The sequence below is a fragment of the Paramormyrops kingsleyae genome, chromosome 22 (genome assembly GCF_048594095.1).
Source record: "Paramormyrops kingsleyae isolate MSU_618 chromosome 22, PKINGS_0.4, whole genome shotgun sequence".
NCBI lineage: Eukaryota > Metazoa > Chordata > Actinopteri > Osteoglossiformes > Mormyridae > Paramormyrops > Paramormyrops kingsleyae.
In genome coordinates this window covers 12382842-12410484 of record NC_132818.1, presented here as the reverse complement: position 1 = coordinate 12410484, position 27643 = coordinate 12382842, and the positions used below count along the sequence as shown (strand labels likewise).

Genomic DNA, 27643 nt, shown 5'->3' with positions numbered 1-27643 from the left:
GCCACAACAGGCAGACAATGGGCGCCGTATTGCTGTACCCACTAACCGAGTTCATATTAACTGTTGACTGTTTAGAAAAAACATCAGAGTTGTCAGGCCCACACACATTCTCCCTCTGCTTCTCTGCCACCACAACTCCGCCCGCAAATCAGCTCATCAGAATGAAAGTGGAAGTTCTGCAAAGAGACCAGATGCAAAGATGAAATGGCCAGTCAGGGCAGTGCTGCAGTGATTGTCAGCACGAAAGCTTGGCCAAGTTAACATCACATAAATAATCCAGCTGTGTTCTTAGCAATGAGGAGGCCATAGGAGGCCAGTGCACGTGAGCCCAGCCAGGGTGAGACAGTACCTATTTGGTGGAGGTGTTGACGTAGTCTGTGCTGCCATTCCCATCACTCTCCATGCTCTCTTGGGACTTGCCTGTGAGGAAGCAGAACTCATGGTGAGGGACCCCCCAGGGTGCTGCCCACTGTGGATGCACACTTACTGGAAGAAGCAGCGTTTCTGCAGAAAAGCGGCCACCCACACTCACTGCAGGCAGTGAATACCTCAGCGTGCTGCACATACACATATGGCATTTCACTACCACAAACTGAAACTTCTCACAGAAAGATCTCTGACTGAAACTGCTGCCTGTTTGTTTGTGCCATGTGCTCAGGATCCAAAAAATCATACAAATTTCAGAGATTCCCCACTATTTCCATAGTAACACCCTCCCTCCAAGTAAGAAATGGCCTGATCTGGTGTTAGACCCCCGTTCTCATGTTCCGGCATGTTGATATATTCCACGTTGTCTGGGAATACAAAGGGACAGTTAATCACTGTAGCACAAGGGCAGTAATCAAACTGAATGAACTCCCCATTTATACAAGTGAAAGGACTACTGACTGACTGAAAGACACACAGATAATTTGTCTCTTACCAGATTCTTGTTCTACATTCACGTAAATTTCATCATTGCCTTAAAGAAAGGAGACAAATGTTATCGACTGAGCCAGTAGTTAGCAGAGCCCTGAAACAGCACTGGGCCATGGGGTGTTTCTCATAGTACCTGAAGACTGGCTGGGCTGAGACCCGTACTTTGGCTTGCTGGGTATGTCATCCGTTAGGACCTCTCTGCAAAGAGCAACCACACACAGTGACGAATAACACTCCCACTCCATTATACAGCCAACTACCCGATTCAAACCGACAACCTTCTGAATATCGGTACAGAGACCTAAGCCACAGAGCCACACTCCCCCTATAATATGGAGCATGTGACCTTTAATCTCCATTCTCAGCTTCTGACTCTCATACTTAAAGGCCTGTCTGACTTCCTGGATGACTAACATGACCACAAAGTCAGTCATCCCAGGACAAGCACAACTTATCACCTCATCAGAAAGATTTCAGCTGAGTTCTGTCCTTGTTTTTCACTCATTTTTGAATAGTTTCTCTCCATGGACAACGATGTGGATGCAAACTCACATGTAAGAATCACTGTCTTGGTTGACGTAGCTATCATCTGGTAGCACAGAGAAAAGCAACATTATTTCCACTTTATATACACCCCAGACAGGACTTCATTTGGATTCAGTTTAGCCTAACATGAGTTCATACGCAGTTCCAGCTCTCAGTTTAAGCACTTACTTTGTCCTGACCTACTAATCTGATTCTCGTAGCTCGCATTGAGACTGAGGAACAACACATGAATTCATTCCCTGGAAGCCAATGTGCAGTAAATGCATTAACTACAGGAAACAAGAAGAAGAGCTGAAACTGAGTGAGGAAGAAATGAGTGCAGGGAAGTGAGAATGACACCCCTGTACAAAGATGAAAGACAGCTCACCATTGTCTTCAGTCGGAGTGTTTGAGGGTCGGCGCTCTGGCTCCGGACTAGGGGATTTGAGGGAGGAGGGAGCTGGGGTCCTAGGGGGGTCAGAGTACAGTTCAGCTTGATGGTGGCTCAGGAGCTGCTGTCCATCCATCCACCTTCCATACTATTTATCTCTCTTTGGTTCTTAACTGAGCCTCAGGGTAGCATTACGCAAACATTTCTGACAGTTTTGACTATGGGGGACTACATCTGTTTGTTGGAGAGATTTCAATTTACATGCAGGTATGTGATTCTCGCTTCGGACTGTTCACCTGTTGTGAATATAGTACTGTTTAATAAACTAAAGATTTTCTGTTAGTTTCGCTAGAACAGTTTTCTCACACATGGTGTCAGAGCTGGGATTAATCCCTACGGCCACTTCCGTGTCCTGTCTGTTTGACATCTTTAAAGAGCAAAGACACAGATTCCAGTTTGGAGCCCTGACAGGGCAGCCCAGCATGGAAGGTAGCTCAGGCTGTGTGCAGTGAAGGAGGAGACCCACAAGGAAATCGCAGGGTTGGAAACACAGGGTCTGGGCACATGGGTGTCGACTGTAGCTGTAATAACAAGAAAATGTATTATTCACAGCAAAAACATTCTTCGTCTAACTTACCCTCTTTATCATCTATGTATGTGAACCCTGCTAAGTACAGTCACACAAGTTATATATCATCCATAAATCATGGTCACATTGATATAGAATCAGACACTAAGAATGTGTGCATTGATGGGCAGCATTAAGCAAGGGCACCATAAAGGGGGGGCGGGACGATTCCAAGGGCTCCTGACTGACAGGGAACCTAAAACATCTGGAACACAATTGGATTGGTCTGGGTTGGGAAACCTGTGTGATGAGATTTCATGGGACCCAAAAATCTCTGGCATCATCCCTGGCTTTGAGAAACTGTTGCATGGGAACACAGCAGATGCATTTTCACAATGAAGCTTCACCCAACCCTCTGCAGTTTATGCTAATTAAAATTTGAAATGGTAATATTAACGTTAGTGACCTTTACCACGGATTATGGTGAAACCGCCTTGCTGGTTGATAGGAGCTGGAAAAAAAGGGAAAGATGCAACACAAGAATCAAGTCATCGGGGCAAAGCCCTTTATATTTGTCCTGTCGTTTTATCACTTCTACTGCCATGACGACAGGGTTCAGGTCTCAAAGAGCAGTGATTTTCAATTAACACTTTTAGCGGGTTTGAAGCTGATTCGGATGCCAGGGCACTTACTCTGCCTCCCCGATTGTCCACAGATGACGCAAAAGCTGAGCAGCAGTCCCAGACACACCAGCAGAAGGACTCCATTCAGCAAGGAGCTGAGGACCACTGTATCCATGGCTACAGAGGAGAGGTGACAGGTGGCATGGAGGGTCAATACCCCTCAGGCCGAGCACAGGATGAAGGAAACACCAGGCTTTGTGTTGCGATGACTGTCTCCCCTCCATCAAAACAGCACATTCTGACTCTTGTTTTTATAGAATTATTTCCAAGCAAATCAGTCTTATATATTCTCCCTTTTTCACTTATACTTTCTCCATGATTGAGTTCACCACTAATCCAGCCGCCATCTCTCCAGTGGCAATGCTAAGGCCCGACCATGATTCTCCTGAGAAACCTGTATTCTAAATATTTTGAAAAAACAGACTTAGGTTTCGCGCTGAAAGTGGGTCCCGCCGTGAGGTGAAATTCACCAAACTAAGCAGAAACAAGGGGGTGGAGCTACCATTTGAGGTCGTTCACCCACCCTGCCCTGATGCAACGATAAAGCCGGATGCTCGGAAATGGCCGTCAGAGACGGGCTTTGAACTCCATTGTCTCAGCTCTCTAGTAGGAACCTGGGCTGATACCATTAATGTTTATGATGAACATTTCGCTTCAGACGCTCCCAACATACAGTCTGTATAAGCAAAGGCAGACAGCAGCAGGCGTGGGGCTCCAGCACAAATGGCGCTCGGCTGCCCTGTGCATAGGTCACCTCACCTTCACAGAACGCCGGGAGGAGCGACTCCTGTCAGCATTCACCCAAAGCCCGAGTGAGCATCACTAACTAGTTAGAAGAAATTACCAGACTTCAACAGGTGAAATAGGAAGCGAGAGCAGAGCATCAGGACAGAGAGGGAATCGACGGACCCACCTGGACACTTCAGATTCACACCAAGGACCAACGTAGCTCTTGCACACAGAGTTATAAGGGCTTCACATACACACATGCTGACAGAGGACCGACCACCAGAGCTGAATGCCTGACCCTGTACCCCCTTACTCAAGGAGATACCAAAGCACTAGCCAGCACTGATGAGACATGCGGAAAAAGTGGCTGAACTTCCAAACTCCGCACTTACCAGATGTGAAGCAGGCAGGAGGGAAACAGAGGCCAGTAACAGCGAGAGGAGGAGCGGAGGACCCTGTGGATGCAGCAAGAATCCGAACCTTGGAGCCTCAGAGCAACCTCACATAGTACATAAACTGAACCTTTGTCTCTGTCAGCACCAGATGGGCACCATCTTGGATGTGATCTAGAGCCCCGTTGAGAGTTATCTTCACGTTCTGCTGTATGTCCTTCTCTCAAACCTACTGTGCTGTCACATCTGTATATTTGCTCTTCTCTTTTCTTCTGCTTCACCCCCAGCCTCCTGTCCTGTCTGCCTCTTGTGCTCAGATCACCACCCCCCTTCTTGAGGACTGAATTTACCCCTCCCTCAGAGAGGCCCATCTCTCCACCCCTCACCTGCTCCGCACTCTATAATGTAACATGATGGAGCCCAAAGACACACCAACATGAACATGTCCAGTTATCTTCTGGAAGTCCTTTACGTCGGAGTCACGTTCACACCCTGCTTGGGAGATTTTCAGCAAACGCTCCATTTCGTGTGTCTTTGCTTCCAACCCTGTATGTAACTCCCCTGCATCGGAAGCGCTTTAGGGTCACTGTGTCAGTACACCAGCCTGGTGAGCAAGCAATCAGCCTACATCAGGATGGGTTTGATGAAGACACACACAGAGGACCAGCCAGACTCAAACTCTCACACATACATTCACTGCAAGTCTGTTTCTCACCATCCCACAAACAGGAAGCCAGAAAACGCTTCAGGAAGTGATCCGTTATACTTCAAAGAGAAGAGACAGGAAGTGTGTGAAGAGAAGAGCGCTGAGCAGGTGGGGGCAGCAGAGGGATGGAGGGTAGCAGACAGAGGCAGGGAAACACGGCGCCCCCCTCCAGCAGGCAGCAGTAACTGAATGCAGATGGGACAAGTTGCTTGTTATCGTTTAATTTCAGTCGCCATTGCAAGAAAGTAGCATTTAAACAGGCCCCGTCATTTGATCTGTTACTGTTTTTAAAATTACTGACACATTGTTAGAGTGCAAAATGACAGCCCCCATATGAAATCCTCCAGAAAATGACTCCATAAATTCATACTCCATAAAAATGACTGCAAATGCAACCAGCCCGTCGAGCCTCAAGAACGTGACCAAAGCCAGCAGACAGACACGGGACTGCGGTTACGAATGATGACAGGGAGCATTTTATTTTAGGTCTGGTGTCCCGGAGGAGCAGCCATGTCATTCTGCTCGAATGGGCCGACAATATCAGGGAGAGAAAACAACCTGGACAGACACGTTAACATTAACATTAGTGAAATTATGACAGCTAAAAACTGCACTAGTGTAATTTTCAAGAGGTTCAGGAAGCATTTTATGATGAATGTGGGTGATGTGCTGTCTAGTGCCAATCACAGAAAAGTCTTAATAATTCAGAAAAATACTTTATCACGTAACATGCCACATAAACTAGGAATATAGACTTGAGTGTGAGGGCAGCCCAGTAGGTGGCGTACAGGAGGTGTCTCACCACTGGAGCGAAGCCGCTGCACAGACACCTGCCAAATGCTGTGTAGCAGCCTGAAGCCACACCGATGACATCAGCACCTGTGCAGAATTAGTATCTGACCGTAACAGAGTCCTGCAGAAAGTGTCACATCATGATCATCACCGGGCTGCTGACCACCATCACTAGGGGGCGCCCCACCTCAATCTAAAGTCCTTTCAATGTGGGCGTAAAACTAAGCTTGTACTACAGTCCAAGTCTAAGGCAGATGGAAAGTTCTTCAGGCTTCCAACGAGATCCACAAGTCTGGCTTCAGAGCTGCCTTTTCACCTGTGTCAGTTCTCAGTTATCAGAGGTAATGGGTGTTTCATGATAAAGTGTCAGAAAATACGAACATAAAACACATTTTGTGTCTTCCTGTATTAACTGCTCCTGAAAACAGGTTAATGAATACAAACAAAAATCACGACAATAATAAATAGCCAAATATAATAGTTTGGCTAAATAGAAAAAAAGTCCAATTTCTAAATTTATTGACAAGCTGCAGCAGAAAAATCTTGGTTGAACTTTTAACTGGTTCCCCCTCTTTCAGGCAATAAAAAAAGCTGTCCTCCCAAAAGAAGGCAGATCTTCTCACATTCCTCTGGCTCTAATCAAATCAGCACACTCGATACTGGTACTTTTGTGGACCTTCCTCTCTTGGGCACGACAATTGGTTCATCACCTGACAAGACAAAAAGTTACATTTCCTTAGAGATGATGATTCCAAGACTTGGTAAGCAATTCACACTCATTAGCATTTAGGTTTTTTTTTTTTTAGCAAACAAGCAAAAATGGATTCGTTTTATCAACATATCATCCATTGTCGCAAAGTAACAGAATGATCACAGCAAAGTGTTTAAGATGGCGGTCAGGGCAGCTGTGCCTCACCTGAGTGTGTGTAGCTCTGGGCGAGCTTACGATCTCTCTCGATGAACAGGGCAGTAGCCAGGAAGAAAGCCCCCCCCACCACCCCCACGAAGGCGCAGAGGAGCAGGGAGAGCTGGAGGGAGCGGAACTGCCACAAGTACGAGTCGGCCTGCCGCAGGTGGTCGGACACCTGCAAGGGAGGCGAGTGAGAAGAGCGGGGAGGAGGGCAGGTCCCGAGGGCAGGTCCCGAGGGCAGGTCCCGCACGGCGCCCGAGGGGAAGAGACTCACCACTCCGATCAGGTAGGGGCTTCCAGCATCCCCCAGCAAGTGGGAGATAACGATTTGGAAGGCTTCGGCAGTGGAGCGCCGCGTGGGAACGACCACGTACTGGGAGAGAGGTGGAAATTGGGGAGAGATCAGGAAGACGGGAGAGTACAAGGAAAGCTGAGCCCCGAGGGACTCAGAGTGGCAGGATGTGACACAGCAGCAGGACAAGGGGCAGGGGGCACCCGGCCAGATTCACCTTTTCAGGGGCCACCCAACCAAGAAAGCTGATGATCATTTCACATAATTGGGGGGGGGGCTAGGCTACTGCCTATTCTGCCTATAACTAGAGCTAGGCATGCTTCTGCACATCGACATTTTAATCTGTTATATAATCTTATACATTACATATATTGTTTTTCCCCCCATGCCTTTGCCTGGGCCCCCTTGGGTCGTAAACAGCTGCGGCGTTTGCCGGTGCCTGGACCCGGCGCTGAGACACTGAGCAGCACCACAGCTAGGCGCTAAACTGCCGCCCATGGTTTTCAAACATCTACAAATAAGCTGCTACATCATTCATGTTACTGGGACGATGGTAAACGTCACATCGTCACGATCCAGGCCCCCGCAGTACGGCAACAGAAACCAGTCCCTAGTGCAATCATCCCACTTCATGTGTGCGGTGAGCGGTGACCCCTTGATACGCACCAGCAGGATATCAGCCACGATGGCCCAGTTCATGGACAGGAAGGTCTCCCCGAAGAATATGAACACCTAGAGGAGAGCGAGAGAGACACGCCTCAGGAGAAGCGGAAAAGCGAGACGCCACGACCGTGGCCCAGTCGGCAAGCGTGACGCGTCACGGGCATCCACTGAGCAGGGTGCGTTTGCTCGGCACAGGGGGAGCGAGTCTCACATAGGTGGCGATGGTGCTGGCCTGGGCGAAGACGATGGCCAGGTAGAGGAAGGGCGCCGCCAGCAGGAGTCCGGCAGCACAGACCAGTGGGTCGGCGCGGGGCGTCCGCGTCCTTAGCCAGGTACTGATGGCCACGCCACTGGCCACACCCAGTACACCCGTTACGCAGGTGATGATCCCGAAATACAGGCTGCGGGAGGTGGGGAGAGAGAGGGAGGGAGGGGGAGAGAGAGAGAGACAGGGGGCAGTCATGTCCCAAGCCCATATCAAAGATCAGAACTGGGTCCATTCCAGGATATTTTTTTTTTATTCATTGGTATCAGCTACTAAAGCCTCATTTATTCACATTTCCTGCGTCCGCCTAATTTATTTCAGTTGCGCCGGCTCGTACGATTCCGGCACACGCCACAATATTATGCCTTAAGCACGCCGAGTGAACCTACAAACCATCCAGATGTCAGCCATGCGGAAATTCTTTCAGCTGCAAATTCAAAAGTAGCCCGACAGCTACCTGCAACATCTCCAATGCCATTATTCTGGGAGGAGGTAGCAACAGGGCATTGTGCAATACAGCAAATCAGATTAGGCAAATGCAGAAACATCGTAAGGAAGAATATGCCAAAATCACGAGGCTTACTCAGACAAAGAATGCAGCGACAGCTGCAGTATGTACATTTAAATAGTTATTAAAAGGTCGGATCGAGACTCTGAAAATAGTATAAATATGGGACAGATCAGATTGGATCAGGGTACGCTCCCCTCCAATAGAGACGCCGCTCACTGTCACATGACACCATCTGCGGCAAAGAGGAGGCACTGACTGGAGTGTCACCGGAATTGAGTGACCCCACGTTCGCCCCCAAATGCCCCACCCACCTGTCGGAATTGTCGCAGGTCCCGGAGAAGCAGGGCTTCTTTTCGCCGGTAAAGACGGCAGCCCTGAACAGGAAGGCCGGGGCCCACAGGGCCAGAGAGCCAGTGACAAAGGCGACGGCGGTGAAGCCCAGGGTGGACAGGATAAAGCTGGGGCTGGGGAGGGGCCAAGGATCACCATGGTGATACTGCCACACACTCGTTGCGGTTACTTTAGCTGTGGCAGAAAGATACCGGTCTTACTTCTTGCTGAGGGCCTGGATGTCCGCCGCCCAGCTGGTCCTGTGCAGACTGTGCTCTGGTCGGGCCTCGATGGCACCCCTCCGTGGCTCCTTCACTACAAACAGCAGCAGCAGAACCGCCAGGAGGCCCAGACCCGGCGTCACCTGTGGAAGGAGGGTCAGGCTCGACACAACCACATCAGATCATACTCCACATCACCCATCTGCTGTCTCATACCACATTAGCCACTTTGTTAAGGCACAATTACAAGCTCTCTTCTGATTGGTCCTAGACCTACCCGGAGAGCCCAATGCCAGTCCTGTGCCACGCTGTCCACTCTGGAGCCCACGATGTAGCCAAGACCACTGTGTAGGGGTAGGGGGCGAGACATGATTACGCTGTTCAGATTATGCTGTCCTAGAGCCAGAGGAGCTAAATACAGTTGCAGGCTCCAGTCTCTGGTGAGAAGCACACAGCCACACTGACCTGCCCACCGGGATGGCGAAGTAGAAGATCGACAGCATCTTGGTCCTCTTTTCATTGACGAACAGATCTGCTATGATGGTGGGGGCTATGGTGGAGTAGCTGGCCTCACCTACCCCCACCAGCCCACGGGTCAGCAGCAGGGCCCAGAAGTACTGCGGGGGGAGGGCAGAGTAAGACCCCTGGTAAGAAAGCTCTCTGTAAAGAAACGTCCATCCCCAATTCTGCAGCCGGGGGGGGCAGGCGGACACTCACGCCTTTGGGGGTGTAGGAGCTGGCCAGGGTCACCAGCGCCCAAAAGCTGATTCCCCCACACATGATAAGTTTCCTGTTGTAGCGGTCGCCCAAGTAACCAAAGACGGGAGCCAGGAACATGTAGCTGCAGATGAAAACTGAAAACCAGAAAGAAGCAGTTTAGAGAGTGGGTTAGGTTTAGGCTTAGTCCATGGAGATAAGTGTCTGGCAGCAGTATGAGTGAAACTGTGGGGGCACCTCGTCCATCGCCTTTCACCCCCAACCCGGTCACCATAGCAACCCGGTATGTCACCATAGCAACCACTCCACATCCCCAGACCCCAAATTACTAAGCATGCGAGCAGGTACTCTCACCTGTTTGCAACAATCCTGACTTTCCATCGTCAATCCCGAAGAAGTGTTCAATGTCCGGCAGAACACCTGGGAACAGGAGAGTGTGGTTAAGGACTCCTCTCTGTCCCATTACCAGGGAACTACTTCGGTGTTGCCATGACAACAGCATCTGGCCTTCATGCAACAGAACCGTAATAAAGCAGCGAGTACCAGCCACGGTGAACCTGTCCATGTAGTTCAGCAGGTTGACGTAGCACAGCACAGTCACCGTGAAATATGCCCGCCGATTGGTCACTCCGCTGGCTGGCTCCTCCCCCGCCAGCGCCGACCCCGGCTCACCAGACCCCTCGGTCTCATTGTCGTCCGAGAAGAAAGGCGCCGAGGGTGAGCTGGACTCAGCAAGTGACATCGCTGCAGAATAGCAGGCAGCTGTAAGCCTGTGAACTTTTGGACACTGCAATCTCATCACAGAAGGCAGATTATTAGACACAGATTAAAAACTGCTGATGGAGACTGCAAACTGCCTGTAAGCAAACTCTCAGTCTGAGTGTGTGTATGTGTGTTTAAGTTTTGGATGGATAATTAGTTCACTGAGGAGTCACGAGGAGCTCACCTTGATAAGACTGGTGCAAAAACAGCCTAACACAATCAACTCGTACACAATACAAAGCAAATGTTAACAAAATCAGTCAGCCGAGTCACCAACAGCAACCAGGAAGCATATGATAATTTCTGTGACGGGAAAGCCCAGAGTTGTAAACATGTAGCAGTGACCCACTCTCCAGATAGAGCGGCTGACAGGAGAGGAGAAAACAGGCTCGCTAAAAGAGACTTATTCCGAACAAGTTCAGTGAAGCTTATCGCTTAACTAAAATTTCACACTACGATGGATCTTATCCAACCTTTGATTTACAAAATTATCATATTAATCCCGTAGTATAGTGTGAATACAATTATTACAAATGTATCCTGACTATCAACATCAACAGAGCTGCAATCTAATATAAACACAATGTGCATTAATCATCGCTGTCGACGTTGCGGTAAAGGTCAGCTGACCGGTTTCGATTTACACCGTCTGATGGTTACCTGTGCGTGTGCGCACTAATCCTCACTGCCGAGATGTGGGACAAGGCGTTTGTTTGCGGGCTGAAGCCGCCTTTTAAAGCAGATCACCAGCACAAGATGAGATCCGCGTCGCTTTCTTTAGATCGGGGCAGCCATATTGAAGCGACCTGACTTCCGCCTTATCCACGTGATCGCCGACTCCATGGATATTTTTCCGCCTCGATCCTCATAAGTAGTTTAAAGGGTTTAAAATGGATTTATGCGACTGTGTAACTTCAATGGAGTTGTATGTATGTGTATGTATATATATATATATATATATATATATATATATATATATATATATATATATATATATATATATATATATAGACACACACACATGCATTAAAATGCTAGGAAATGGATGCATAGATTTTTTTTTTGACATATTTTATATGCTATATTTTATATGTTATATAGCCTATTACTTATTGTACTTAATAAAAACGTCCGGTGCTGTTTTTCTTCCGTGGATTTACTTTATGTATTTTATGTATTGTGTTAATTTATGTTTATTTGCTTAGTATTCGTTTTCAAATGTTCTACTTGTGTATTGAGTGCTTTTAAAACTTATTTGCAGTAGGCCTGTGTGTGCTGGCACTTTGCCTTGTTTTGTGCTATATGTTTGTTTATTTACACTTTACTCAAAGTCAAGTAGGTTTATTATCATTTGAGCCATATATACAGTACACAGTGAGACGAAACAATGTTCCTCCAGGACCATGATGCAGCACAAAGAAGAAAAAAACAGAAACAACACAAAACTACACAAGTGCAGGCAGGACAGAACTATACGGAGAGCAAAGAGAGAGTGTGCAAAATAATCAAAAGAGCAACAAAACAATATTATTACAGGACAACACACAGAACAGTCGACAATAACAGTAACAATATTAGTTTGAATAAATATAGTATTATGACAGATACTCTACTGCAGCAGCAGAAGTGTGCAAAAAATGCAAGACTGAGACATCAGTAAATTTAATCTTATCTGTTAATTGGAAATTGTATTCTAAATTGTATTTCGTACCGATTCATTCAGGCGTTTATGCGCCGTTTCTCCGGTAGATGGCGGAAGAGCGAATCTCAGCTGTGAGCAACACTGTCGTATACCGACTGAGCCTTGTGTTGAATGATGTACTACTCACTTTAATTAATTATTTGATTCAAAATGCTCTGTGTTACTTGGCAAACCCCAAAAACTATATACACGCGAGCTTTTCCGTAAAGGGTTATTAACATTATAGACAATCTGGACTTTGTTCTATGTGCTATTCCGTAGCAGTTATCCGATCTCACAGATAAATAGAAACGGTTGAAAAAAATTAGAATGGAAAATTGCGAGTTACTGCACTTTAAATTTCTGTATATGTATATATTCATGTACGTTCAGGTATGTATTTATTGACAGTCAGTCCACTCAGCCTTTTTTGCCCATTTAGATAATAGCACCACCTACAGGAAAGTTTAAACATGCCGTAGTTAACTTCGGCCAGGAGGCTCAAGCGTTTGCTTATAACCGGGCGCATTACACAAAACAGGGGTTGGCAATCATCCTCAGAGGGCCGGTTGGTAGACAGATTTTTGGGATAGCCTTTAGGTCAGCTGTTCAAACCCAGGCCTCTAATTAGTAATATAATTGGGGAGTTGCAGCGAAAACCCGCATACACAACGGCCCTTTCTGGATAAGATTGCCCACCCCTGACATAAAATGAGGCCCTTGAGTCCGGTTTAAGTGTCATTTGCCTGAATACAGTTAACTTACCTGAAATCAAGCTAACTTCCCAACCCTAATATGGGAAAATGTATGTGTTAACATATTTCACTTATTTGCAACAAACTACTTTAAATGACAACAAAAGGAAATTAACAAAACAATGTAGGTCTCACGAGAAATTTGTCATTTTGGCAGGTAGGTGAAAACGCCTAATGAAGAGACGGACACTGTGTTCTTGTTAGAAAAGTTAGGATATCCCGCCGCTGGAGGACGCCCTCTTCTCACACTTTTCCTTGCTAGAAGTACATACGATGTACTAACAAATAATCATCAAAAAAAAATCTTACGACACCCCCATCCCCCGTACACAGAGTCCACCGCGACAAAATAAATAATAATAAATAGTTCAGGCGTTTGGTTTTAGCCGCACTGCCGCCCCCTGCCCCCGTCGCCTCAATCTTAATCAAGATAAACTGTTGGAATGGAGATAAGATAGATAGATAAGATAGATAAGATAGATAAAATAGATTAGATAGATTAGATAGATAGATAGATACAAGCTGAGAAAATGCGAGCGCATTTGTCTGTAGCCTTACCCCCCCCCCCCCCCCCATGTGTGACTACCCACGACTTGTTAGGTCCTCTGTCCCTGCTTGCAGCCCACACCCCTCCCTCCGCGCACCTCCCTCTTCATATGAAATCCTCCCATCAAGTGGAGAATGCGACTAGCCCATATAGGAAAGGCAGCCGGCTCCCGCATCGCGCTCCGCACTCTTCGCAGCGCTGAAGAAAGGCTCATAGCCTCCGGGGAGGCGCAAATAAGTTGGCTTCTTTGGCAAATGTCGCCACTGGAGACGCAGTGTGTCGGGCTCATTTTCCCTCTGATGGCAAATGCTGGTTTAATTAATTTCGCAATTTTGCAGTCTCTCGGGAGCCTTATATGAAACCCCGCTCTTAAAACATTTCGGCGCAGAATAAAATGCTGGTATTTGTGGCTTTTCGGATGATTTGAACATTCCGTTCGATAGCATAAGTAATAAGGTGGGTTGTAAATGTTTTAAATATTTATCAGCTTATCTGTTTATGGTACACGCGTGTATGTAATGCGGTATAGGTGTATGCATGTTGTGAGTGCGGTCTGGATCTACTGTCTCGCTTCATACACCGGGGGTGTGTCCGTTCTGTTTTCTCTTTCGCCAGATATATTTTCTGTTCATAATATCTCCATATATATGCAGCTCTAAAAACATGTTCGTTATTTAGCCCACAGCGACGCATCGTGTGAGCACATTTTGCTCATGTGTGAAAAAAATATTTTAGTGCAGCTGTAGGAAGTTAGGCAGAGGTGTACTGACCCCCGCCGCTTGCTTGCTTGCCAGTCTCTCCAATTTTCCTACATTTTTGCCCCGGCGGCTTGCCGAACCTGTTACTTCTCTTGGTTCACCGCAGGGGCAAAGTCTGCGGTGCCGGACACGACCGGTGAGGGTTAATAACCAGTACGAGTTACAGAGCCAGTCCTGCAAATCGTACCTTAGTTCTTGATGGTACTCTCTCTAGTTTATGCAAAACTTGCACGTCTAAACGATAGAAAGAAGTATTTCAAGCACACGACTGAAATGATAAACGATCACTGATAAATGTTCCGTCGTGTATGTTTTCCTTTGTTTCAGTTAATTAGTTGCCACTTGCAGAAGAGACAACTTCAGCTGCGACAATGGCGTTAAACACGCAGAATACTGATTCCGCCCAAATCAAGGAGCCGCAGCGACATCCAGATCCAGGAACCAACCTGCAGAAAGAGGAGGAGTCCGTTCTGTCCGTCATCAGCTGTCAGCCAACCGGCGGGGAGCAGCAAGTCCCTCGCTCCGCCTCCAGCCAGGGGCTCCGGGGTCCTGATGCTGCCCACAAGGAGGAGTTTTGGCACACTGACCAAATGCTTACAGTGTCGGAGCGGACGGAGAACAGTAAACACGCTTCTGAATTTTTTTTTTAAATTAACACTTAATCCGTACAGGATTTCCTGTTCTTGGATGCAAACGTATACAGCACAGTGTTCAATCTTTCTTCCGGTTTAAGTTATTTTTTCCTGCTGCCAGCAGGTGTCTGTATTTAACAGTAGATAGCTGGATTGCCCATGTAATAACACTGAGAAGTCCACAAATGAAAAACTGAATTGGCTATACTGAATGCTCTCTGTTTTCTTCTTGTACTGCACTATAGCTGACTCTGGACTTTGGCTGTGGGTGCTGTTCCCCAGCTGTAGCCTCATATTACAATTAGCGCTAGCATTTCGGTTATGTGTATGTTGTATTCCCCAGCTGTAACCTGATATTACTGATGCACAGTTAGCTTTAGCATTATGCCTCTGAGATTGACTATTCTCTCTTGGCAGCTAACGGGGTGTGCCCCCTCCCTGCGGACTCCCCCCCCCTTTCGTCCCGATCCTCCCCCCCGACTCGCAAGCACTCCAAGTCTCACCTGTCATCACAATCACTTGTGCCGAACGGCAGGGCTCGGCTGGGTAGCCACTCCAGTTTGAAGAGTCACATGACGGCCTCCCCGCGGCCCTCCCTCTCCCGCCACCCCAGCACCGCCACTGTCGGCCTCAATGATGGCACCAAGCAAGAAGACTACCTGCTGCTTGCCATCCTGTCCTGCTTCTGTCCCATGTGGCCTCTCAACATCATAGCCCTGGTCTTCTCAGTCATGGTGAGCAGTGTTGGTATCGACCTGCCTGTGTCTGTCTGTCGGTGTCTGTCTGTCTGTCGGTGTCTGTCCTGCTGCCTGCCTGTGTCTGTCTGTCAGTGTCTGTGCTGCTGCCTGCCTGTGTCTGCCCGTCAGTGTCCGTCTGTCTGTCTTTGCTCCTGCCCGTCCTGTGCCTCCCAGTCACCCTCTCCCATCTTTGCTTTGCCCCGAATCCTGTCTAGTCTCGCATCAGCCTGCAGCAGGGAAATGTGGACGGTGCCCGCCGTCTGGCCCGGGTGGGTAAACTTCTCTCTCTGGTGTCCCTGGTGGGCGGCGTCATCATCATCATCACCTTTGTTGTCATCAACTGGGGCAGTGAGTACCTTGCGCCCCCTGGCCAGTCCTCTGCTCCAAATTCAGGTTGTTTCTTCTGGTGTCAGAATCCTCAGCTAACTCTCACCTCCTGTGTTTCAGTCATCCTCAAGTCCTGAGTTTGAGATCATCGCAGGCCGGGGCTTCCAGACCTACAAATCGCCCCAACCAAATCAGGCCATTTTCTCCATCTATACTCAACCACTGTGGGTTACTAAAAACCACCATCCTCAGCTCCGATCTGAAAACGTGAAAAAACTACTTTACCAAGCGAAAACATGAGCTCTGACATCCCATGGCTTCCAGGCATGTGTGGGTGAATGTCATTCAGAACTGAAGTGGATCAGCACTCTCTACGTTGACATTCAGTTCAGCAGAACTTGCTGCACTGGCAGTAACGCCACTGTGAGAACCCACACTCTCCCATTGAATCATCATTCACGAGAGGACATATTTACGTAATTATGAAAACAACACTGTACTTCACGGCAAAAATCTAACGGGCTCCAATTACTAAGCACCCACTCCAAACATCTATGAATGAATAAATTAATGTTACTGTTTCTATTGTACCATATTGACAAGACCTCATTTGACAAAAGGAGTTACATTTTACTCTCAGCATGGCATGCATTGATTAAGAATGTGCAGACTTGCCGAGATGCGTTTGGAGAGCGTGTGCTTGTGATTTTCTGAACCTGCAGATTTCCTAAATGTGAAGCTCAAATGTGGGCAGACGGAGGAAGAGAGTATAGCATGTCACAAACCCCGATCCAGGAAACTGAGGTTGGTGTTTCTGGGATCTCAGGGTGTTTGCATTGCCGAGCTGCTGCAGAATGGAAGGGGGAACTCCTCCGAGCGGATTAACGGAGCAACGTGTGCTGCAACCAGGGAGAGGTGGAGGAGACGGAAGAAAGGATGAGCAGGGCCACCAGCCTGCTAGGAATGGAACCAGCACCCAGAGGACAGAGGGACAACAGAATGGGGAAAAATGGCTGTCGACTTTTTTGGGGTGTCCTGCATCCCATTGGATGATTTAGACATGAAAGCAGTTATGGCAGACAGTGGAGTTTTATTCTGCATCAGCGAGAGTGTCTCCTGTCAGAAGAACGTGCCAGAATATGTCAGCTTCAGAGCTCCTCCTGGGTCCTTTGTACTAGCAGTAACAGTGCCTGCTTGGACCTGGAATATTATTTTTTTATTCCAGACATTTTGCAGTTTTCAACTAGAGTTGTGTCTGTAAGTGGTGACAGATTAAATCTGTCAGTCACTTTTGGAAATGTGTTTTGATGCAGCTGCCTGAGGCTTTGCCTGCATCTTGCCTAGTTGTACGGGAAGCTTATAAGGTTTAGTGTCTGCGCCGTTTCTGAAAGAAAAAAAAAAATGTTTACAATAACACAGTACGCTGGGGACATACTGTTCCTGTCAGTATTGCGGAGGGGACAGTGTAAGATGCATTTTTGTGGTATAGAGACATTTCTAGGAAAGCAGCCAAGGTTAACATTTTTGGTAAACTATCAAAACATTTCACGATTTAAAATACGAGGTTTAAATGTGCCGTGGCCTGATTTTTCTCTAAAAATAGCAGAAAGGTTATAAATTCATACTTGCTTTGCGAGGCTGTTGGGACAGATGCGTGTGGCGCGTGCCATGTGCAGGGAGACCCAGCTCTCACCTGGAAACAGAGGCGCATGGGGGCGGGAGGGAGCGTTTGGCGTAATGCCACACTGTGATCCAGCTGGACACTGTCCCTCTGCGTGTCTGCAGTGCAGGGTGGCTCTGATTGCTGCCCAAATATCTGCAACCCCACCGTTTGACTGCCGCATGACCATGAAGCTGCATTTATTGTGGGGGAAGCTGGTCACGCTGTAGATTAACATTGACTGCTGCATGAGAATGGCGGCTTGTTTTGGCTTTTTAGATAGGTTTGAATAATATTACCCACTTGCACTGTCAAATGTTGCAGAAATTACTAATCAAATAGTATTAATATTTGTTGATTGTATTTTCCCGCACATTTAATATGCTATTAACACATCATGAGAATGTTATACAATATACTACATGGAATCTGACTGTTAATCCTCACAGTTTCCACATAGGTAGTAGAATTGTGATTATTATTGTTGGCAATGGTGTTGCATTTTTTTCTTTGGTGATACTTTACATTTTTGTAACAGCAATAGAACAAAACTGTACGCACAGAAAATAATGCATGCCGTTTGTTCAGTCTTTTATCGTTAAATGGCGATGGCAAAACTGTTTCAAAACCACAGTGCATTCATCAGGTTAATCTGAAACTATTTATATCCATATAACCAGTCTTACTGATACTGCAACGATGTAGCACCGAGTGCCTGTGCATGTCTTAAGTGACCGTCTTCATTTAAAAAAAAAAAAAAAAAAAAAAAAACTTATGGAAAGCTGGCTGGTTTTTTTTTCATCCACAAACGAAAACAGTGGGCGAATTTCAAGGTGTGCTGATAATAAACGGTCATTATATGAAAAGAGCAGCGTGGAGTTACTGCCGCTGGTATGTTAAATGCTGAGGCAACTGCACCGCCGCCTTTCTGCTCGCTTGCATTTGCTCCCCACGTTGTATTTGTGCCGAGGGGATTTCCGTTGCCAGGGAAACCGTCGGCGAGATAGAAGGATAAAAAGACCGCTGACTTTTCACTATGCATCTATATATAAAGAAAAATGTGAGAGGGAAAGTGCGGGGATAGTGAAATATGTGGAAGCTGCTGCTTTGGATAAAAAGATCGGTTTGTCATTAAAACGGTCTGAGCGCCGCAAAGAACTGTCTGATCCAATCTGGCCGAGTGATTTAAATAAGTAATAAAAACGTAGGTGGTAGGAGAGAGGGGGGAAATACTGGCTGTCATAATGCAGTGCAGAGTGGAGATGGAGGGCGGGGTGTGGAGACACCAGGTGCAGACAGGAAGGAACAAATGTAACAGATCAGCACCTTTATTTGGCTGAGTCCGCGCATCGCGGGGGATTGTGATTTCACCATTTGGAGAAAGTCACATTAAAATAATCGCGTTTATCATTGACCAGGCTAAAACACGGCGGGTCAGTAATCGTCACGATATAACTCTTACAGATCGGGATTACGGCAGTGCGGGTGTGGACGTTACCTTGAATTTAACCTCAGTGATAGCATAGTTTTTATACATTACCTGTCGATTACGTAGTTCGATCTTCTTGCTGAAGTCAGTGTTAAGTAATCAATAATGGCTTTTTAATATGATTACAATCATTCACCATTGTAATCTTTGTTGTCATTTTTGAAATTCCATATCCTACAATGTGACAAAGCGAAAAACACCGACTTTTATATAAAAACGGATAACATCACGCACAAAAAAACAGTAGAGGGTGTCAAGCCCACAAAACCGGAGGGTATAGACCTACCCAGAATACCACCTGACTCCATATTTATGGCTGGCTTTTTGGAAGCAATGTGGTCCAAACCACGATCAAGACTGTACCCCAGCATGACACAGAAGTTTCCAACTGAGGGAGAAACTCACTGGGCCAGTAGGCATGCTGCCTAATGTGTGTGTTACTGGATTAAAGTGGATCAGATGGAAGAAACAGGAGTGAATGGAAACAGCTGATTGACTCAGTTAACTCACAGTTGGCCAGATTTGCACAGCAGTGAGAGTCAGGATTTTGAGGAGTGTCAGAGTGATGCTAAACAGTCTGAATGGCTTTTGACTAATGACAGGAAAGTGAATCCCATTCCTGTCCTCATTATAGGTCATTCACAAATACTCACCACCCCAATGTGAATCTGCATATTCACACAAAAGTCACTCTACATGTGTAGATATAATTGATTACCAGTGAATCCACAAAGGATAGCAGCCATATTGTTGCATCATGTACGTGTTGAGAGTCTTAATGGCTGTAAGTTTTCTGTCACTCAATTGGCTGACCAAAAATGACAAAATAATGCATGTCTGTATACCATTAGGGGCAACTGATACATTATATCTTCTTATACAGCCGATCCAAGTGGGATAATGCTTGATTTGCAGAGTTTCATCTGATTTTTATACCACTTAATTTTAATACATGTCCAAGACTGTTTATTTAGGATCAGCCCTGGGAATTTGAGTTTCAGGGAGATTACCTTGCACACTCAAATTATTGCCAGTCATTGCATTCATATTTTGGTAATTCAAATACACAAAATTGCTTTAGTTTAGCCTAGTTTTGCAGAGTTGATGTAATAAACTGAAATTTAGTCGCAACCCCACTAGTTGCTCACTAGTCTAAGTGCATAAACCGCAACCTGTGACCAGATTCAAAGAATAAATTATTTGATTAAGCATTCAAAAGATCCGACCATAGGCTACTGCGTACACTCAATATTGGATAGTCACAACACTGAGCAGAATGCACGTTACGTCCTGTGGCCTGTACTACGAAGCGGGGTTACTGGCTTATCAGGGTAACTTTGCAGGTAACTTGATGACGTGTGGTGTAACTTCGCAATTAACCCATACTACGAAAGGTGGGTAGGTTTCACTCGAGGCATGCTGCTATGGCAATTTACGCTAAGTCTCAAACCTGCTCCGAGCAGTTTATGTTCTTGGGTAAGTTGAGGTTTCTGCGTAAGCCAGTCCTATATGAGCACCGCCCATCCAACTACAATTTCCCCGTAGACAATGCCGGTGTTCTGTAGAGTTGAGCTACTTTGTTAAGTTAGGCTACCGAAGTGCTAATCAATAGCCCTAACCCTAACCCCCCAAAAACCCCTAAAAGACTTACCTTAACCCTAACCTTAACCCCTAAAATCTAATCCTAAGCCTAAAACGGTGGAACTGCACATGCGCAGAAAGGCTCGATAGTATGTCTTGATAGGTATCTCAACTTGTTAGAACACCGGTGTTCTGTCGAATTGAGCTAACTTTGTCGAGGTAAGCTACCGTAGAGCTAATCAATAGACCTAACCATAACCCTTACCCTAAACCTAACCCTAACCCCCAAAAATATCCCTAAAACCCCTTCCCTAACCCTAACCTCTAAAACCTAACCCTAACCCCAAAACGGTGGAACTGCACATGCGCAGAAAAGCTCCATAGTACGTCTCGATAGGTAGCTCAACTCGTCAGAAGTTATTGTTAACATTAGGTTTACATTATGAGTAACATCACAGTAATGGAACTTTAGGGAGCATTACATTACTTAACAGCAAATAATAGGTGACTTCTGAATTGTGTCGCATCTGTGAGCCTCTGTATTTATTAACAGTACAGTGGTACCTCGGTTCTCGAACTTAATCTGTTCCGGACTCCGATTTGAATCCTAAAAAGTTGGAGTCCTGATCGAATTTTTCCCATAAGAAATAATGGAAAACCAATTAATTGGTTCCCGGCCCCCCAAAATTACACCTAAATATGTTTTTTTTTAAGCATTTAAACACAAAATGAACAGGATAAAACAAGAAGAGCATTTTTTTTCTTAATGGCTTCCAAAACGATAAAGATCTTATCCCAACATTACCCCTGTCCTTCCCTGATCGTCCGCTTGTTCCGTGTGCCACGCCCCCTCATTAAGCTCGTGTGGGATCCCCATGTGATCAGCTGTTTCTGGTTGTTGTCATTAGTCCCCTGTATTAAGTCCGCGTTTCAGTTTGTTTCCCCAGTCCGGTCATTGGGTGCGTTCGACTTGCTTACAGCGCTGGCTTAAAGCAACACATTCTGATCCTGATGCAATGCATTACGGTTAGATGCATTGCGACCTCTCACCCGGCTGCACAAACTGGAACCGCCTCCGTGATGACACATCTTTGCCCTTATTGGCTGAAGAGTTTAGTTACACGCATGACGTTTGTATCCCAGGCAGTTCCGTTGCGTAATCTGCTATTTCTCCCGAGTATCACGTAAAGCAGTGAGAACTGGTTTTCAGTTAATTTACCTGGTAAAATAAAGTTTAAATAAATGACATAAATGCTCTAATAGTACACGTAAGTTAGTAGTTTATTTATTGTTAGTTACTGTAATGTTGCGCTGCTTTATTTTGTTAATCGTCCAGTCTGTGAACAAGGCATTCAAGTAAGAGTTGCATTGTAGTATGACTCATTTCCTGGCGCGTACAATTTATATTAGGTCAGCATTCATGGTTCGACTTCTGATATTCAGATCGAGTTCTAGGTCAAACTGGTTTGTCCGACTTTCAAGAAATTGGAGTTCTAGTGAGTTCGAGAACTGAGGTACCACTGTATTTCAATTCTTTTCTGAAAACACTTCGTCTAATACTCAGTCGTGAGGTATTTTAGACCACGTTTTATGACCCTGAAAATGTACTTATGCATTTACTCGGTCGGCTACAGTGGTATTGGACTTTCTTTGCAGCGCTGATTTGAACTCCTCATAATCCTGCATAATTAGCATGCAGTCTTCCTCCGTGAAACATGGAGATCGTGCCGTGAGTCAAACGGTGATCGACTTGCGCTGCCGAACGTGCTCCATTGATGTGAACGCGCACAAACTTCAATGCAGTTAACACCGATGTAACAAATCAACTTCTTAACTGACGTCGTAGTATTGATTAGCACCGATTGAGACAACCTAATTTTGTCAATTCCGCGTTCGCAAATTGACTCCGGCTTAAATCTGATTTGGTTAAACTCCCTTCGTAGTACAAGCCACAGGAGCAAACTAAGCCAAAATAAACAAAATAGCTCAAACTAGAAAAAGGTACCCCTTTACCTAACCCACATAAGTACGTAAAAAAAACTTACCTATCTCCCCAACTAGCCCCAAAACAGTGAAAAAACTTAAAAGCAGAATGGCATTACACTCCCTACTTCCCCAGGTACTCAAAGTGGACACAATATTTACAGATATTTACAGGCTATTTACAAAAGCCAAATCCAAAGTAACCAAATCCAAGAAGGGCTAAGGAAAATCAATGGCCAAACAGCAACAGGAGTCAAACACAATGAGTATCAGCAGCACAACAAGTCCTCAGAATATATAGCAACACAAAGCAATGTTCTTGTCTGGACAGGCCTTATGAAGTAAATGATGAAAGAAGAAACCAGCCTATCAGAATGGAGAGGTATAACAAGTAACAGTGGGTGGAGCCAAGAAAAGAACAATACACTCAAGGAAACATCCACACAATCCACCCAAACTACACCTGAGAGGGGCCGTAACATGCTACACACTCAATAAGTTCAAGGTTCCAATAAATGCACTTGCCAGGAAATCTCACCATTGCACACAACAGAGCAAACTGCAACTTCACACAGCACAACCCAGCATTAAAGCACATCACCATGTCTGCCCTCCATAAGCGGAGTTGGATGTTTGCACTTGGGGGGCAAAAAAACTTCATCTTGCTTACCTTACATGTTAACATACATCTCTGATGTACACATAACTTTTTTTGTCTACCTATAAAGTACCAACAAACCGTGTATGCAAAGGTGCAAAGTGCCAGCATAGAACATGTGTAATGCTGCTCTTGCCAATTAATTACATTATCATCTTAGTGCCTCCCCCCAAACTCCACCCATGCTGCACTCCCTGATATTACAGAACAATCGCAGAACACACACACACAGACCTATAATCATATCTTTGTGGGGACCACTCATTCATTTCTATGGGAAAAATGCTAACGCTAACTATGACAACCTTAACCCCTAAGCATAACCATAAGTAACCAAACAAAATACAAGAGTTTTTGCATTTTAGTTTTTTGACTGCAGTCATGGATTTTCAGAAAATTGAGTTTTCCTTTAAGGAGGGCAGGAAACTAGTCCCCATAAGGTCAAAAAAACGGGTATTCAACACATTGTGAGGATATTTGGTCCCCACAAGTCCCCATTAGATAAGGTATATCTGGACCACACACACTTTATTTTTAAGCACTGCCTCTGCTAGACAAGACCCCCCTTCCTATGGAGTTCTAGGATATTCCAGCCAGGTAAGACATCATAGTGCAGCATACCAACCCAAAGGAGATTTAAACAGGTCCCTGTATTCGAGGTGAGTGGTTACACTTAAAAGGATCCAGTCCTAAGCCGCAACCTTTCACAAGCTCCCCTAACTAAATTACTCTCTTATCCTCAAGAGACTGTCAAGCTGTACCCCAAGGAGTCACCACCACAATCCTTATTTTCCCAATCCTCCATCTCCCCAGCTTTAAAAAACTCCACTATAAACCCCTATAGGTGAAAACGATCGTGCGCAAGCAATCAATCACTTGCAACACGTAACAGAAAACTATATAGCAATTAATGAGTTTCTCCCAGGTCCATCACAATACATTTTCAAACTTACTAAATTATTTTTAAAAGAAATATTTTCATACGCCAGTGTGAAATCATATTTGTTCTGTAGGTTTCACATATAGGTAAAGAATTAAACATACATTACATTTAATCAGCTGTGATTACTTTGAAAAATGCAAAACGCAAAACTCGCTATAAAAACACCTGCCTGGGATTGACCTCGCCTACGGAAGGCGTCACCAGTCGCGTGGGCGATCACACCGGAAGCGACTTTGTACGTCATTAAATACACCGGAAGTGCTTCAGATTGGTGTGTTTCATTGTTGCCTTATGTCAGCTTTTATTTAGGACGATAAAAATGACTAAATTGCAGCTCTTAAGACAATACTTAACGGAGCGCCTGATGGAAGCCGTACGGGAAATCCTCGAAGTGGTTGGAGACACGGTGTCAGAGTACCAGGAGGAAACGGCCAGGGCGCAGCGGGAGAACGAGAGCCTTAGGCGGAGGCTCAGGGAGGTGGTGCTGGTGGCCGAAGCGCCCTGGGCGGGTGAGAGCCTCCTTCCCTCCCGCGCCCCTGCGCCTCATTCCCTGCCATGACTTTTTTATTTGACAAGCGGCCAGCAGTCGTTAGCAGCGGATCTAGCTGCCGTCTATTTTGCGAGCGATCTTTGAGACCGATAAAACGGGCTGTTAGTTTTCTGTTTACCACCTCCGCTGCCAGCTCCTTTTAAACGAATGATCAAAAATATAATTCCCCATAACTGCTCGAATGTTTGAAGGACATTTGTCTTATTAGCGTTATAATAGCACGGCGTAGCAGTCTTTAAAATGACAATTACTGAAAACAAAGATTAAGTCATGAATTATGATGGAATTAATCGTATGACAAATAATAATAAAAAATCTCCCCTTTCCTGATTATAAACATAGTTTCTGAATGTCTGCCTTTCGTGAGTTTCATATGACAGTGACAGTAAAATTGTTTTTTTTTCTTTTTTGTAGTAACTAAAAGTTGTGTTTGTTTGTGTCTCCACTCTCTCTCAGGAGATGTGCAGTCTGTTGCTGTCCCCATTTCTGGGGGGAGGTCCCCAGCAGATCAGGAGCTGGGTGGGCAAGAATGGAGCCCGCATCTTGGACAGGACGTAGAGACTGCTCCCACTGAAGATCGCTGCAGATCTGAAAAGATGGGGGAGGAGCTTGGGGGGTCGCAGCTGGCCTGTGTGGTGGAGACGGACCCTGAGGGTTCAACACAAGGACTGAAAAAGTTGGCCCTAGAGATTGCACTGTCAGTGGTCTCGCCTCTGGATGCCTGTGCTGAGCCAAATGCCACACAGACGGTAAAGAATACGGTCACTGAGGCGCTGATCGTTGGGCCCACAGAACAGGAAACACCCAGCTTGCGACCCGATCAAGTCAAAACTGAGCCTGGTGAAGTGGACCTTAAGTCTGAGCAGCCTGCAGATCTAGGTCACAGTCCGAAAGTGCAAGATACCCTGGGTGAAGCAAGCGTGGGGGTCCCTTCAGATGTCCCAGTTACTGGGGATGTAGATGAGTGTAATTCCCAAGAAGCCGAATGCAGGTCAAATGAGCCCCTGAATGAGAATTATTTTGTTAGTTATGTGGGAGAAAAACAGCACTGCTGTTTCTACTGTGGAAAGTTCTTTAGTCAGATCTGCAATCTAAAAACACATCTGCAGATACACAGTGGCGAAAGGCCCTACAGTTGCAACTGGTGTGGTAAGTCATTTACTCAGTCTGCAGATCTACGGAGGCACCAGCGAATCCACACAGGGGAAAAACCGCATCGATGCACGTGGTGTGAGAAAAGTTTCACTCAAATAGGAAACCTCAAAAGGCACTTGCGCATTCACACCGGTGAGAGACCTTACCGCTGCACCTTGTGTGGGAAGACTTTCAATGATGGAGATACGCTGAAGAAACACAAACGAATCCACACCGGGGAGAGACCTTTCTACTGCACGCACTGCTCGAAGACATTCACAGTAGCGAGCAGCCTTCACAATCATTTCAAAAACCACTTGATGGAAAATAACCAGCACATGTAAGAACAATGTAATAGTGTGTGGCCAGTCAAATGTTTACATGCATTTGAGGATTATGATTGTTAATAATCGCAATCATTGTTCTCTAGGTCCATGAACACAAGTGATATCACCTTGGTACAGCACATAAAGGTACATTTCAAACTATCTGCTTTGCTGTTTAAGATTAGACGTTCACAAAGTCCTCTTATTTAAGCATAACATATTTTATAATGACTCATAACATTATTAAACTCCTAACATATTTTATCATTTAACATGTTTGTAGGTCAGAAATATATCGCTTAAGCTCATGTTACACCCTTTTTTCCCCTCTTCTAAGCCTACTTCAGCCCAACACACTTTGGCCACATCCAGCCCTACATAACCAAGTGAGTCATCAAGGTTGAGGCTTGGACAGCACATGTGTCCCTTAGGTAAGTGAGGGAGCAGGCCGGTCAGCTAGAGCCCCAGCAAAAGCATGGTCAGGCTGCCTGAAGTGTCTGTGTCTCTCTCCCTCGCTCCTGCAGCTTAGGGGAGATTGACTGAGAAGCTGGAGACCAGCAGCAGTTGGCCACATGTCACGGAGTCCGTAGTGACTAGTGTCAGAAGTTTGGGGAGGCAGCATGCACCCAGACGGACTGGGTTCTCGCCGCAGAGTCATTAAGAATCGTGGGGCCTGACTCCATCCAGCCAATACAACATTTGCTCCCTCATGAGATGTTTAACCATCTTTTGTAAATTACAGGAACTGCTGAACTTGTGTTCTCTCTGTCTTGTGAATCGTTTGATCTCATTCTGAATTGGCGGGTGTCACCCTTTAATTGGAATAACAATATATGTTTGCTGCTGTAACATTCACAGACTTGGAAATATGTTAGATCAGAGTGGATTGTGCCGAGTAGTTGTAATGAATGTGGCTTGGGTTTTTTCCCCTGATCACACTGCAGGCTTCGTTAGGCTATTAGGCATCTGTGTGGGTGATCCTTCGTAATACATTTTTTTTTTCCCATTTTTTTTTTCTGAAAAGCTGCAGTCACTTCTCTGAAATAAATGCTCTTTATCTCAGTGGCAATTTTACAGTAACACAACTGCATGATTAGCCTCTATCTGTTTATGCAGCAATAAAAACTAAAAATAGATGAGTGCTTCTTGTCCAGGGCCTCTTTCTCGTGTGACGGTTCCGTCTTCTCTCCCTCAGCACAGGAGGCCACTTTTAATGTGAGTTCTAGCAGCCGTATTTAACTTCCAGACTCGGCGGCGTGCTGAAGCAGATTGCTGTATGCTAGCATGTCCCCATTCGTGGTGATGATTGTGGATTGCAATTAAAGCTTGTTGTGGCTACACGGCCCCTGTCTTTCAGGGCTGGCCCTGGCTCCATTAGGCTCTGCAGGTGTCCCAGCCCTATTTTAAACAGCTCACTGTACTGTATAAGAAGGGTGAAGAGCAATAAGTAGTGCAGCCGAGCGTGAAAGTGCCTAAGTGGTCACCTGAGGACACTGCTGCCCCCAGG

General features: G+C 45.9%; 3 protein-coding genes across 3 annotated transcripts; 2 read left to right on the top strand and 1 right to left on the bottom strand.

Annotated features, from left to right (window-relative positions):
* Positions 1–5365: 5365 nt before the first annotated feature.
* spns1 (SPNS lysolipid transporter 1, lysophospholipid) lies at positions 5366–11202 on the bottom strand. The gene is made up of 13 exons (XM_023792355.2): positions 11036–11202; positions 10157–10357; positions 9968–10033; positions 9614–9750; positions 9362–9513; positions 9174–9240; positions 8897–9039; positions 8657–8809; positions 7781–7970; positions 7573–7638; positions 6889–6987; positions 6621–6789; positions 5366–6414 (listed from the first exon to the last, which is right to left on the bottom strand). Exons 2-13 carry the CDS (start codon positions 10353–10355, stop codon positions 6344–6346), a joined length of 1512 nt encoding a protein of 503 aa, XP_023648123.1. The 5' UTR covers positions 10356–10357; positions 11036–11202; the 3' UTR covers positions 5366–6343.
* Positions 11203–13500: 2298 nt separating this feature from the next.
* LOC111833734 (proline-rich transmembrane protein 2) lies at positions 13501–18660 on the top strand. Its single transcript, XM_023792295.2, has 5 exons — positions 13501–13814; positions 14444–14737; positions 15166–15482; positions 15701–15833; positions 15933–18660. The coding sequence occupies exons 2-5, from the start codon at positions 14488–14490 to the stop codon at positions 15947–15949; spliced, it is 717 nt and encodes a 238-aa protein (XP_023648063.1). The 5' UTR covers positions 13501–13814; positions 14444–14487; the 3' UTR covers positions 15950–18660.
* Positions 18661–24370: 5710 nt separating this feature from the next.
* LOC111833745 (uncharacterized) lies at positions 24371–27277 on the top strand. Its single transcript, XM_023792321.1, has 5 exons — positions 24371–24635; positions 25133–26150; positions 26241–26283; positions 26474–26567; positions 26661–27277. Exons 1-4 carry the CDS (start codon positions 24446–24448, stop codon positions 26516–26518), a joined length of 1296 nt encoding a protein of 431 aa, XP_023648089.1. The 5' UTR covers positions 24371–24445; the 3' UTR covers positions 26519–26567; positions 26661–27277.
* Positions 27278–27643: the final 366 nt, after the last annotated feature.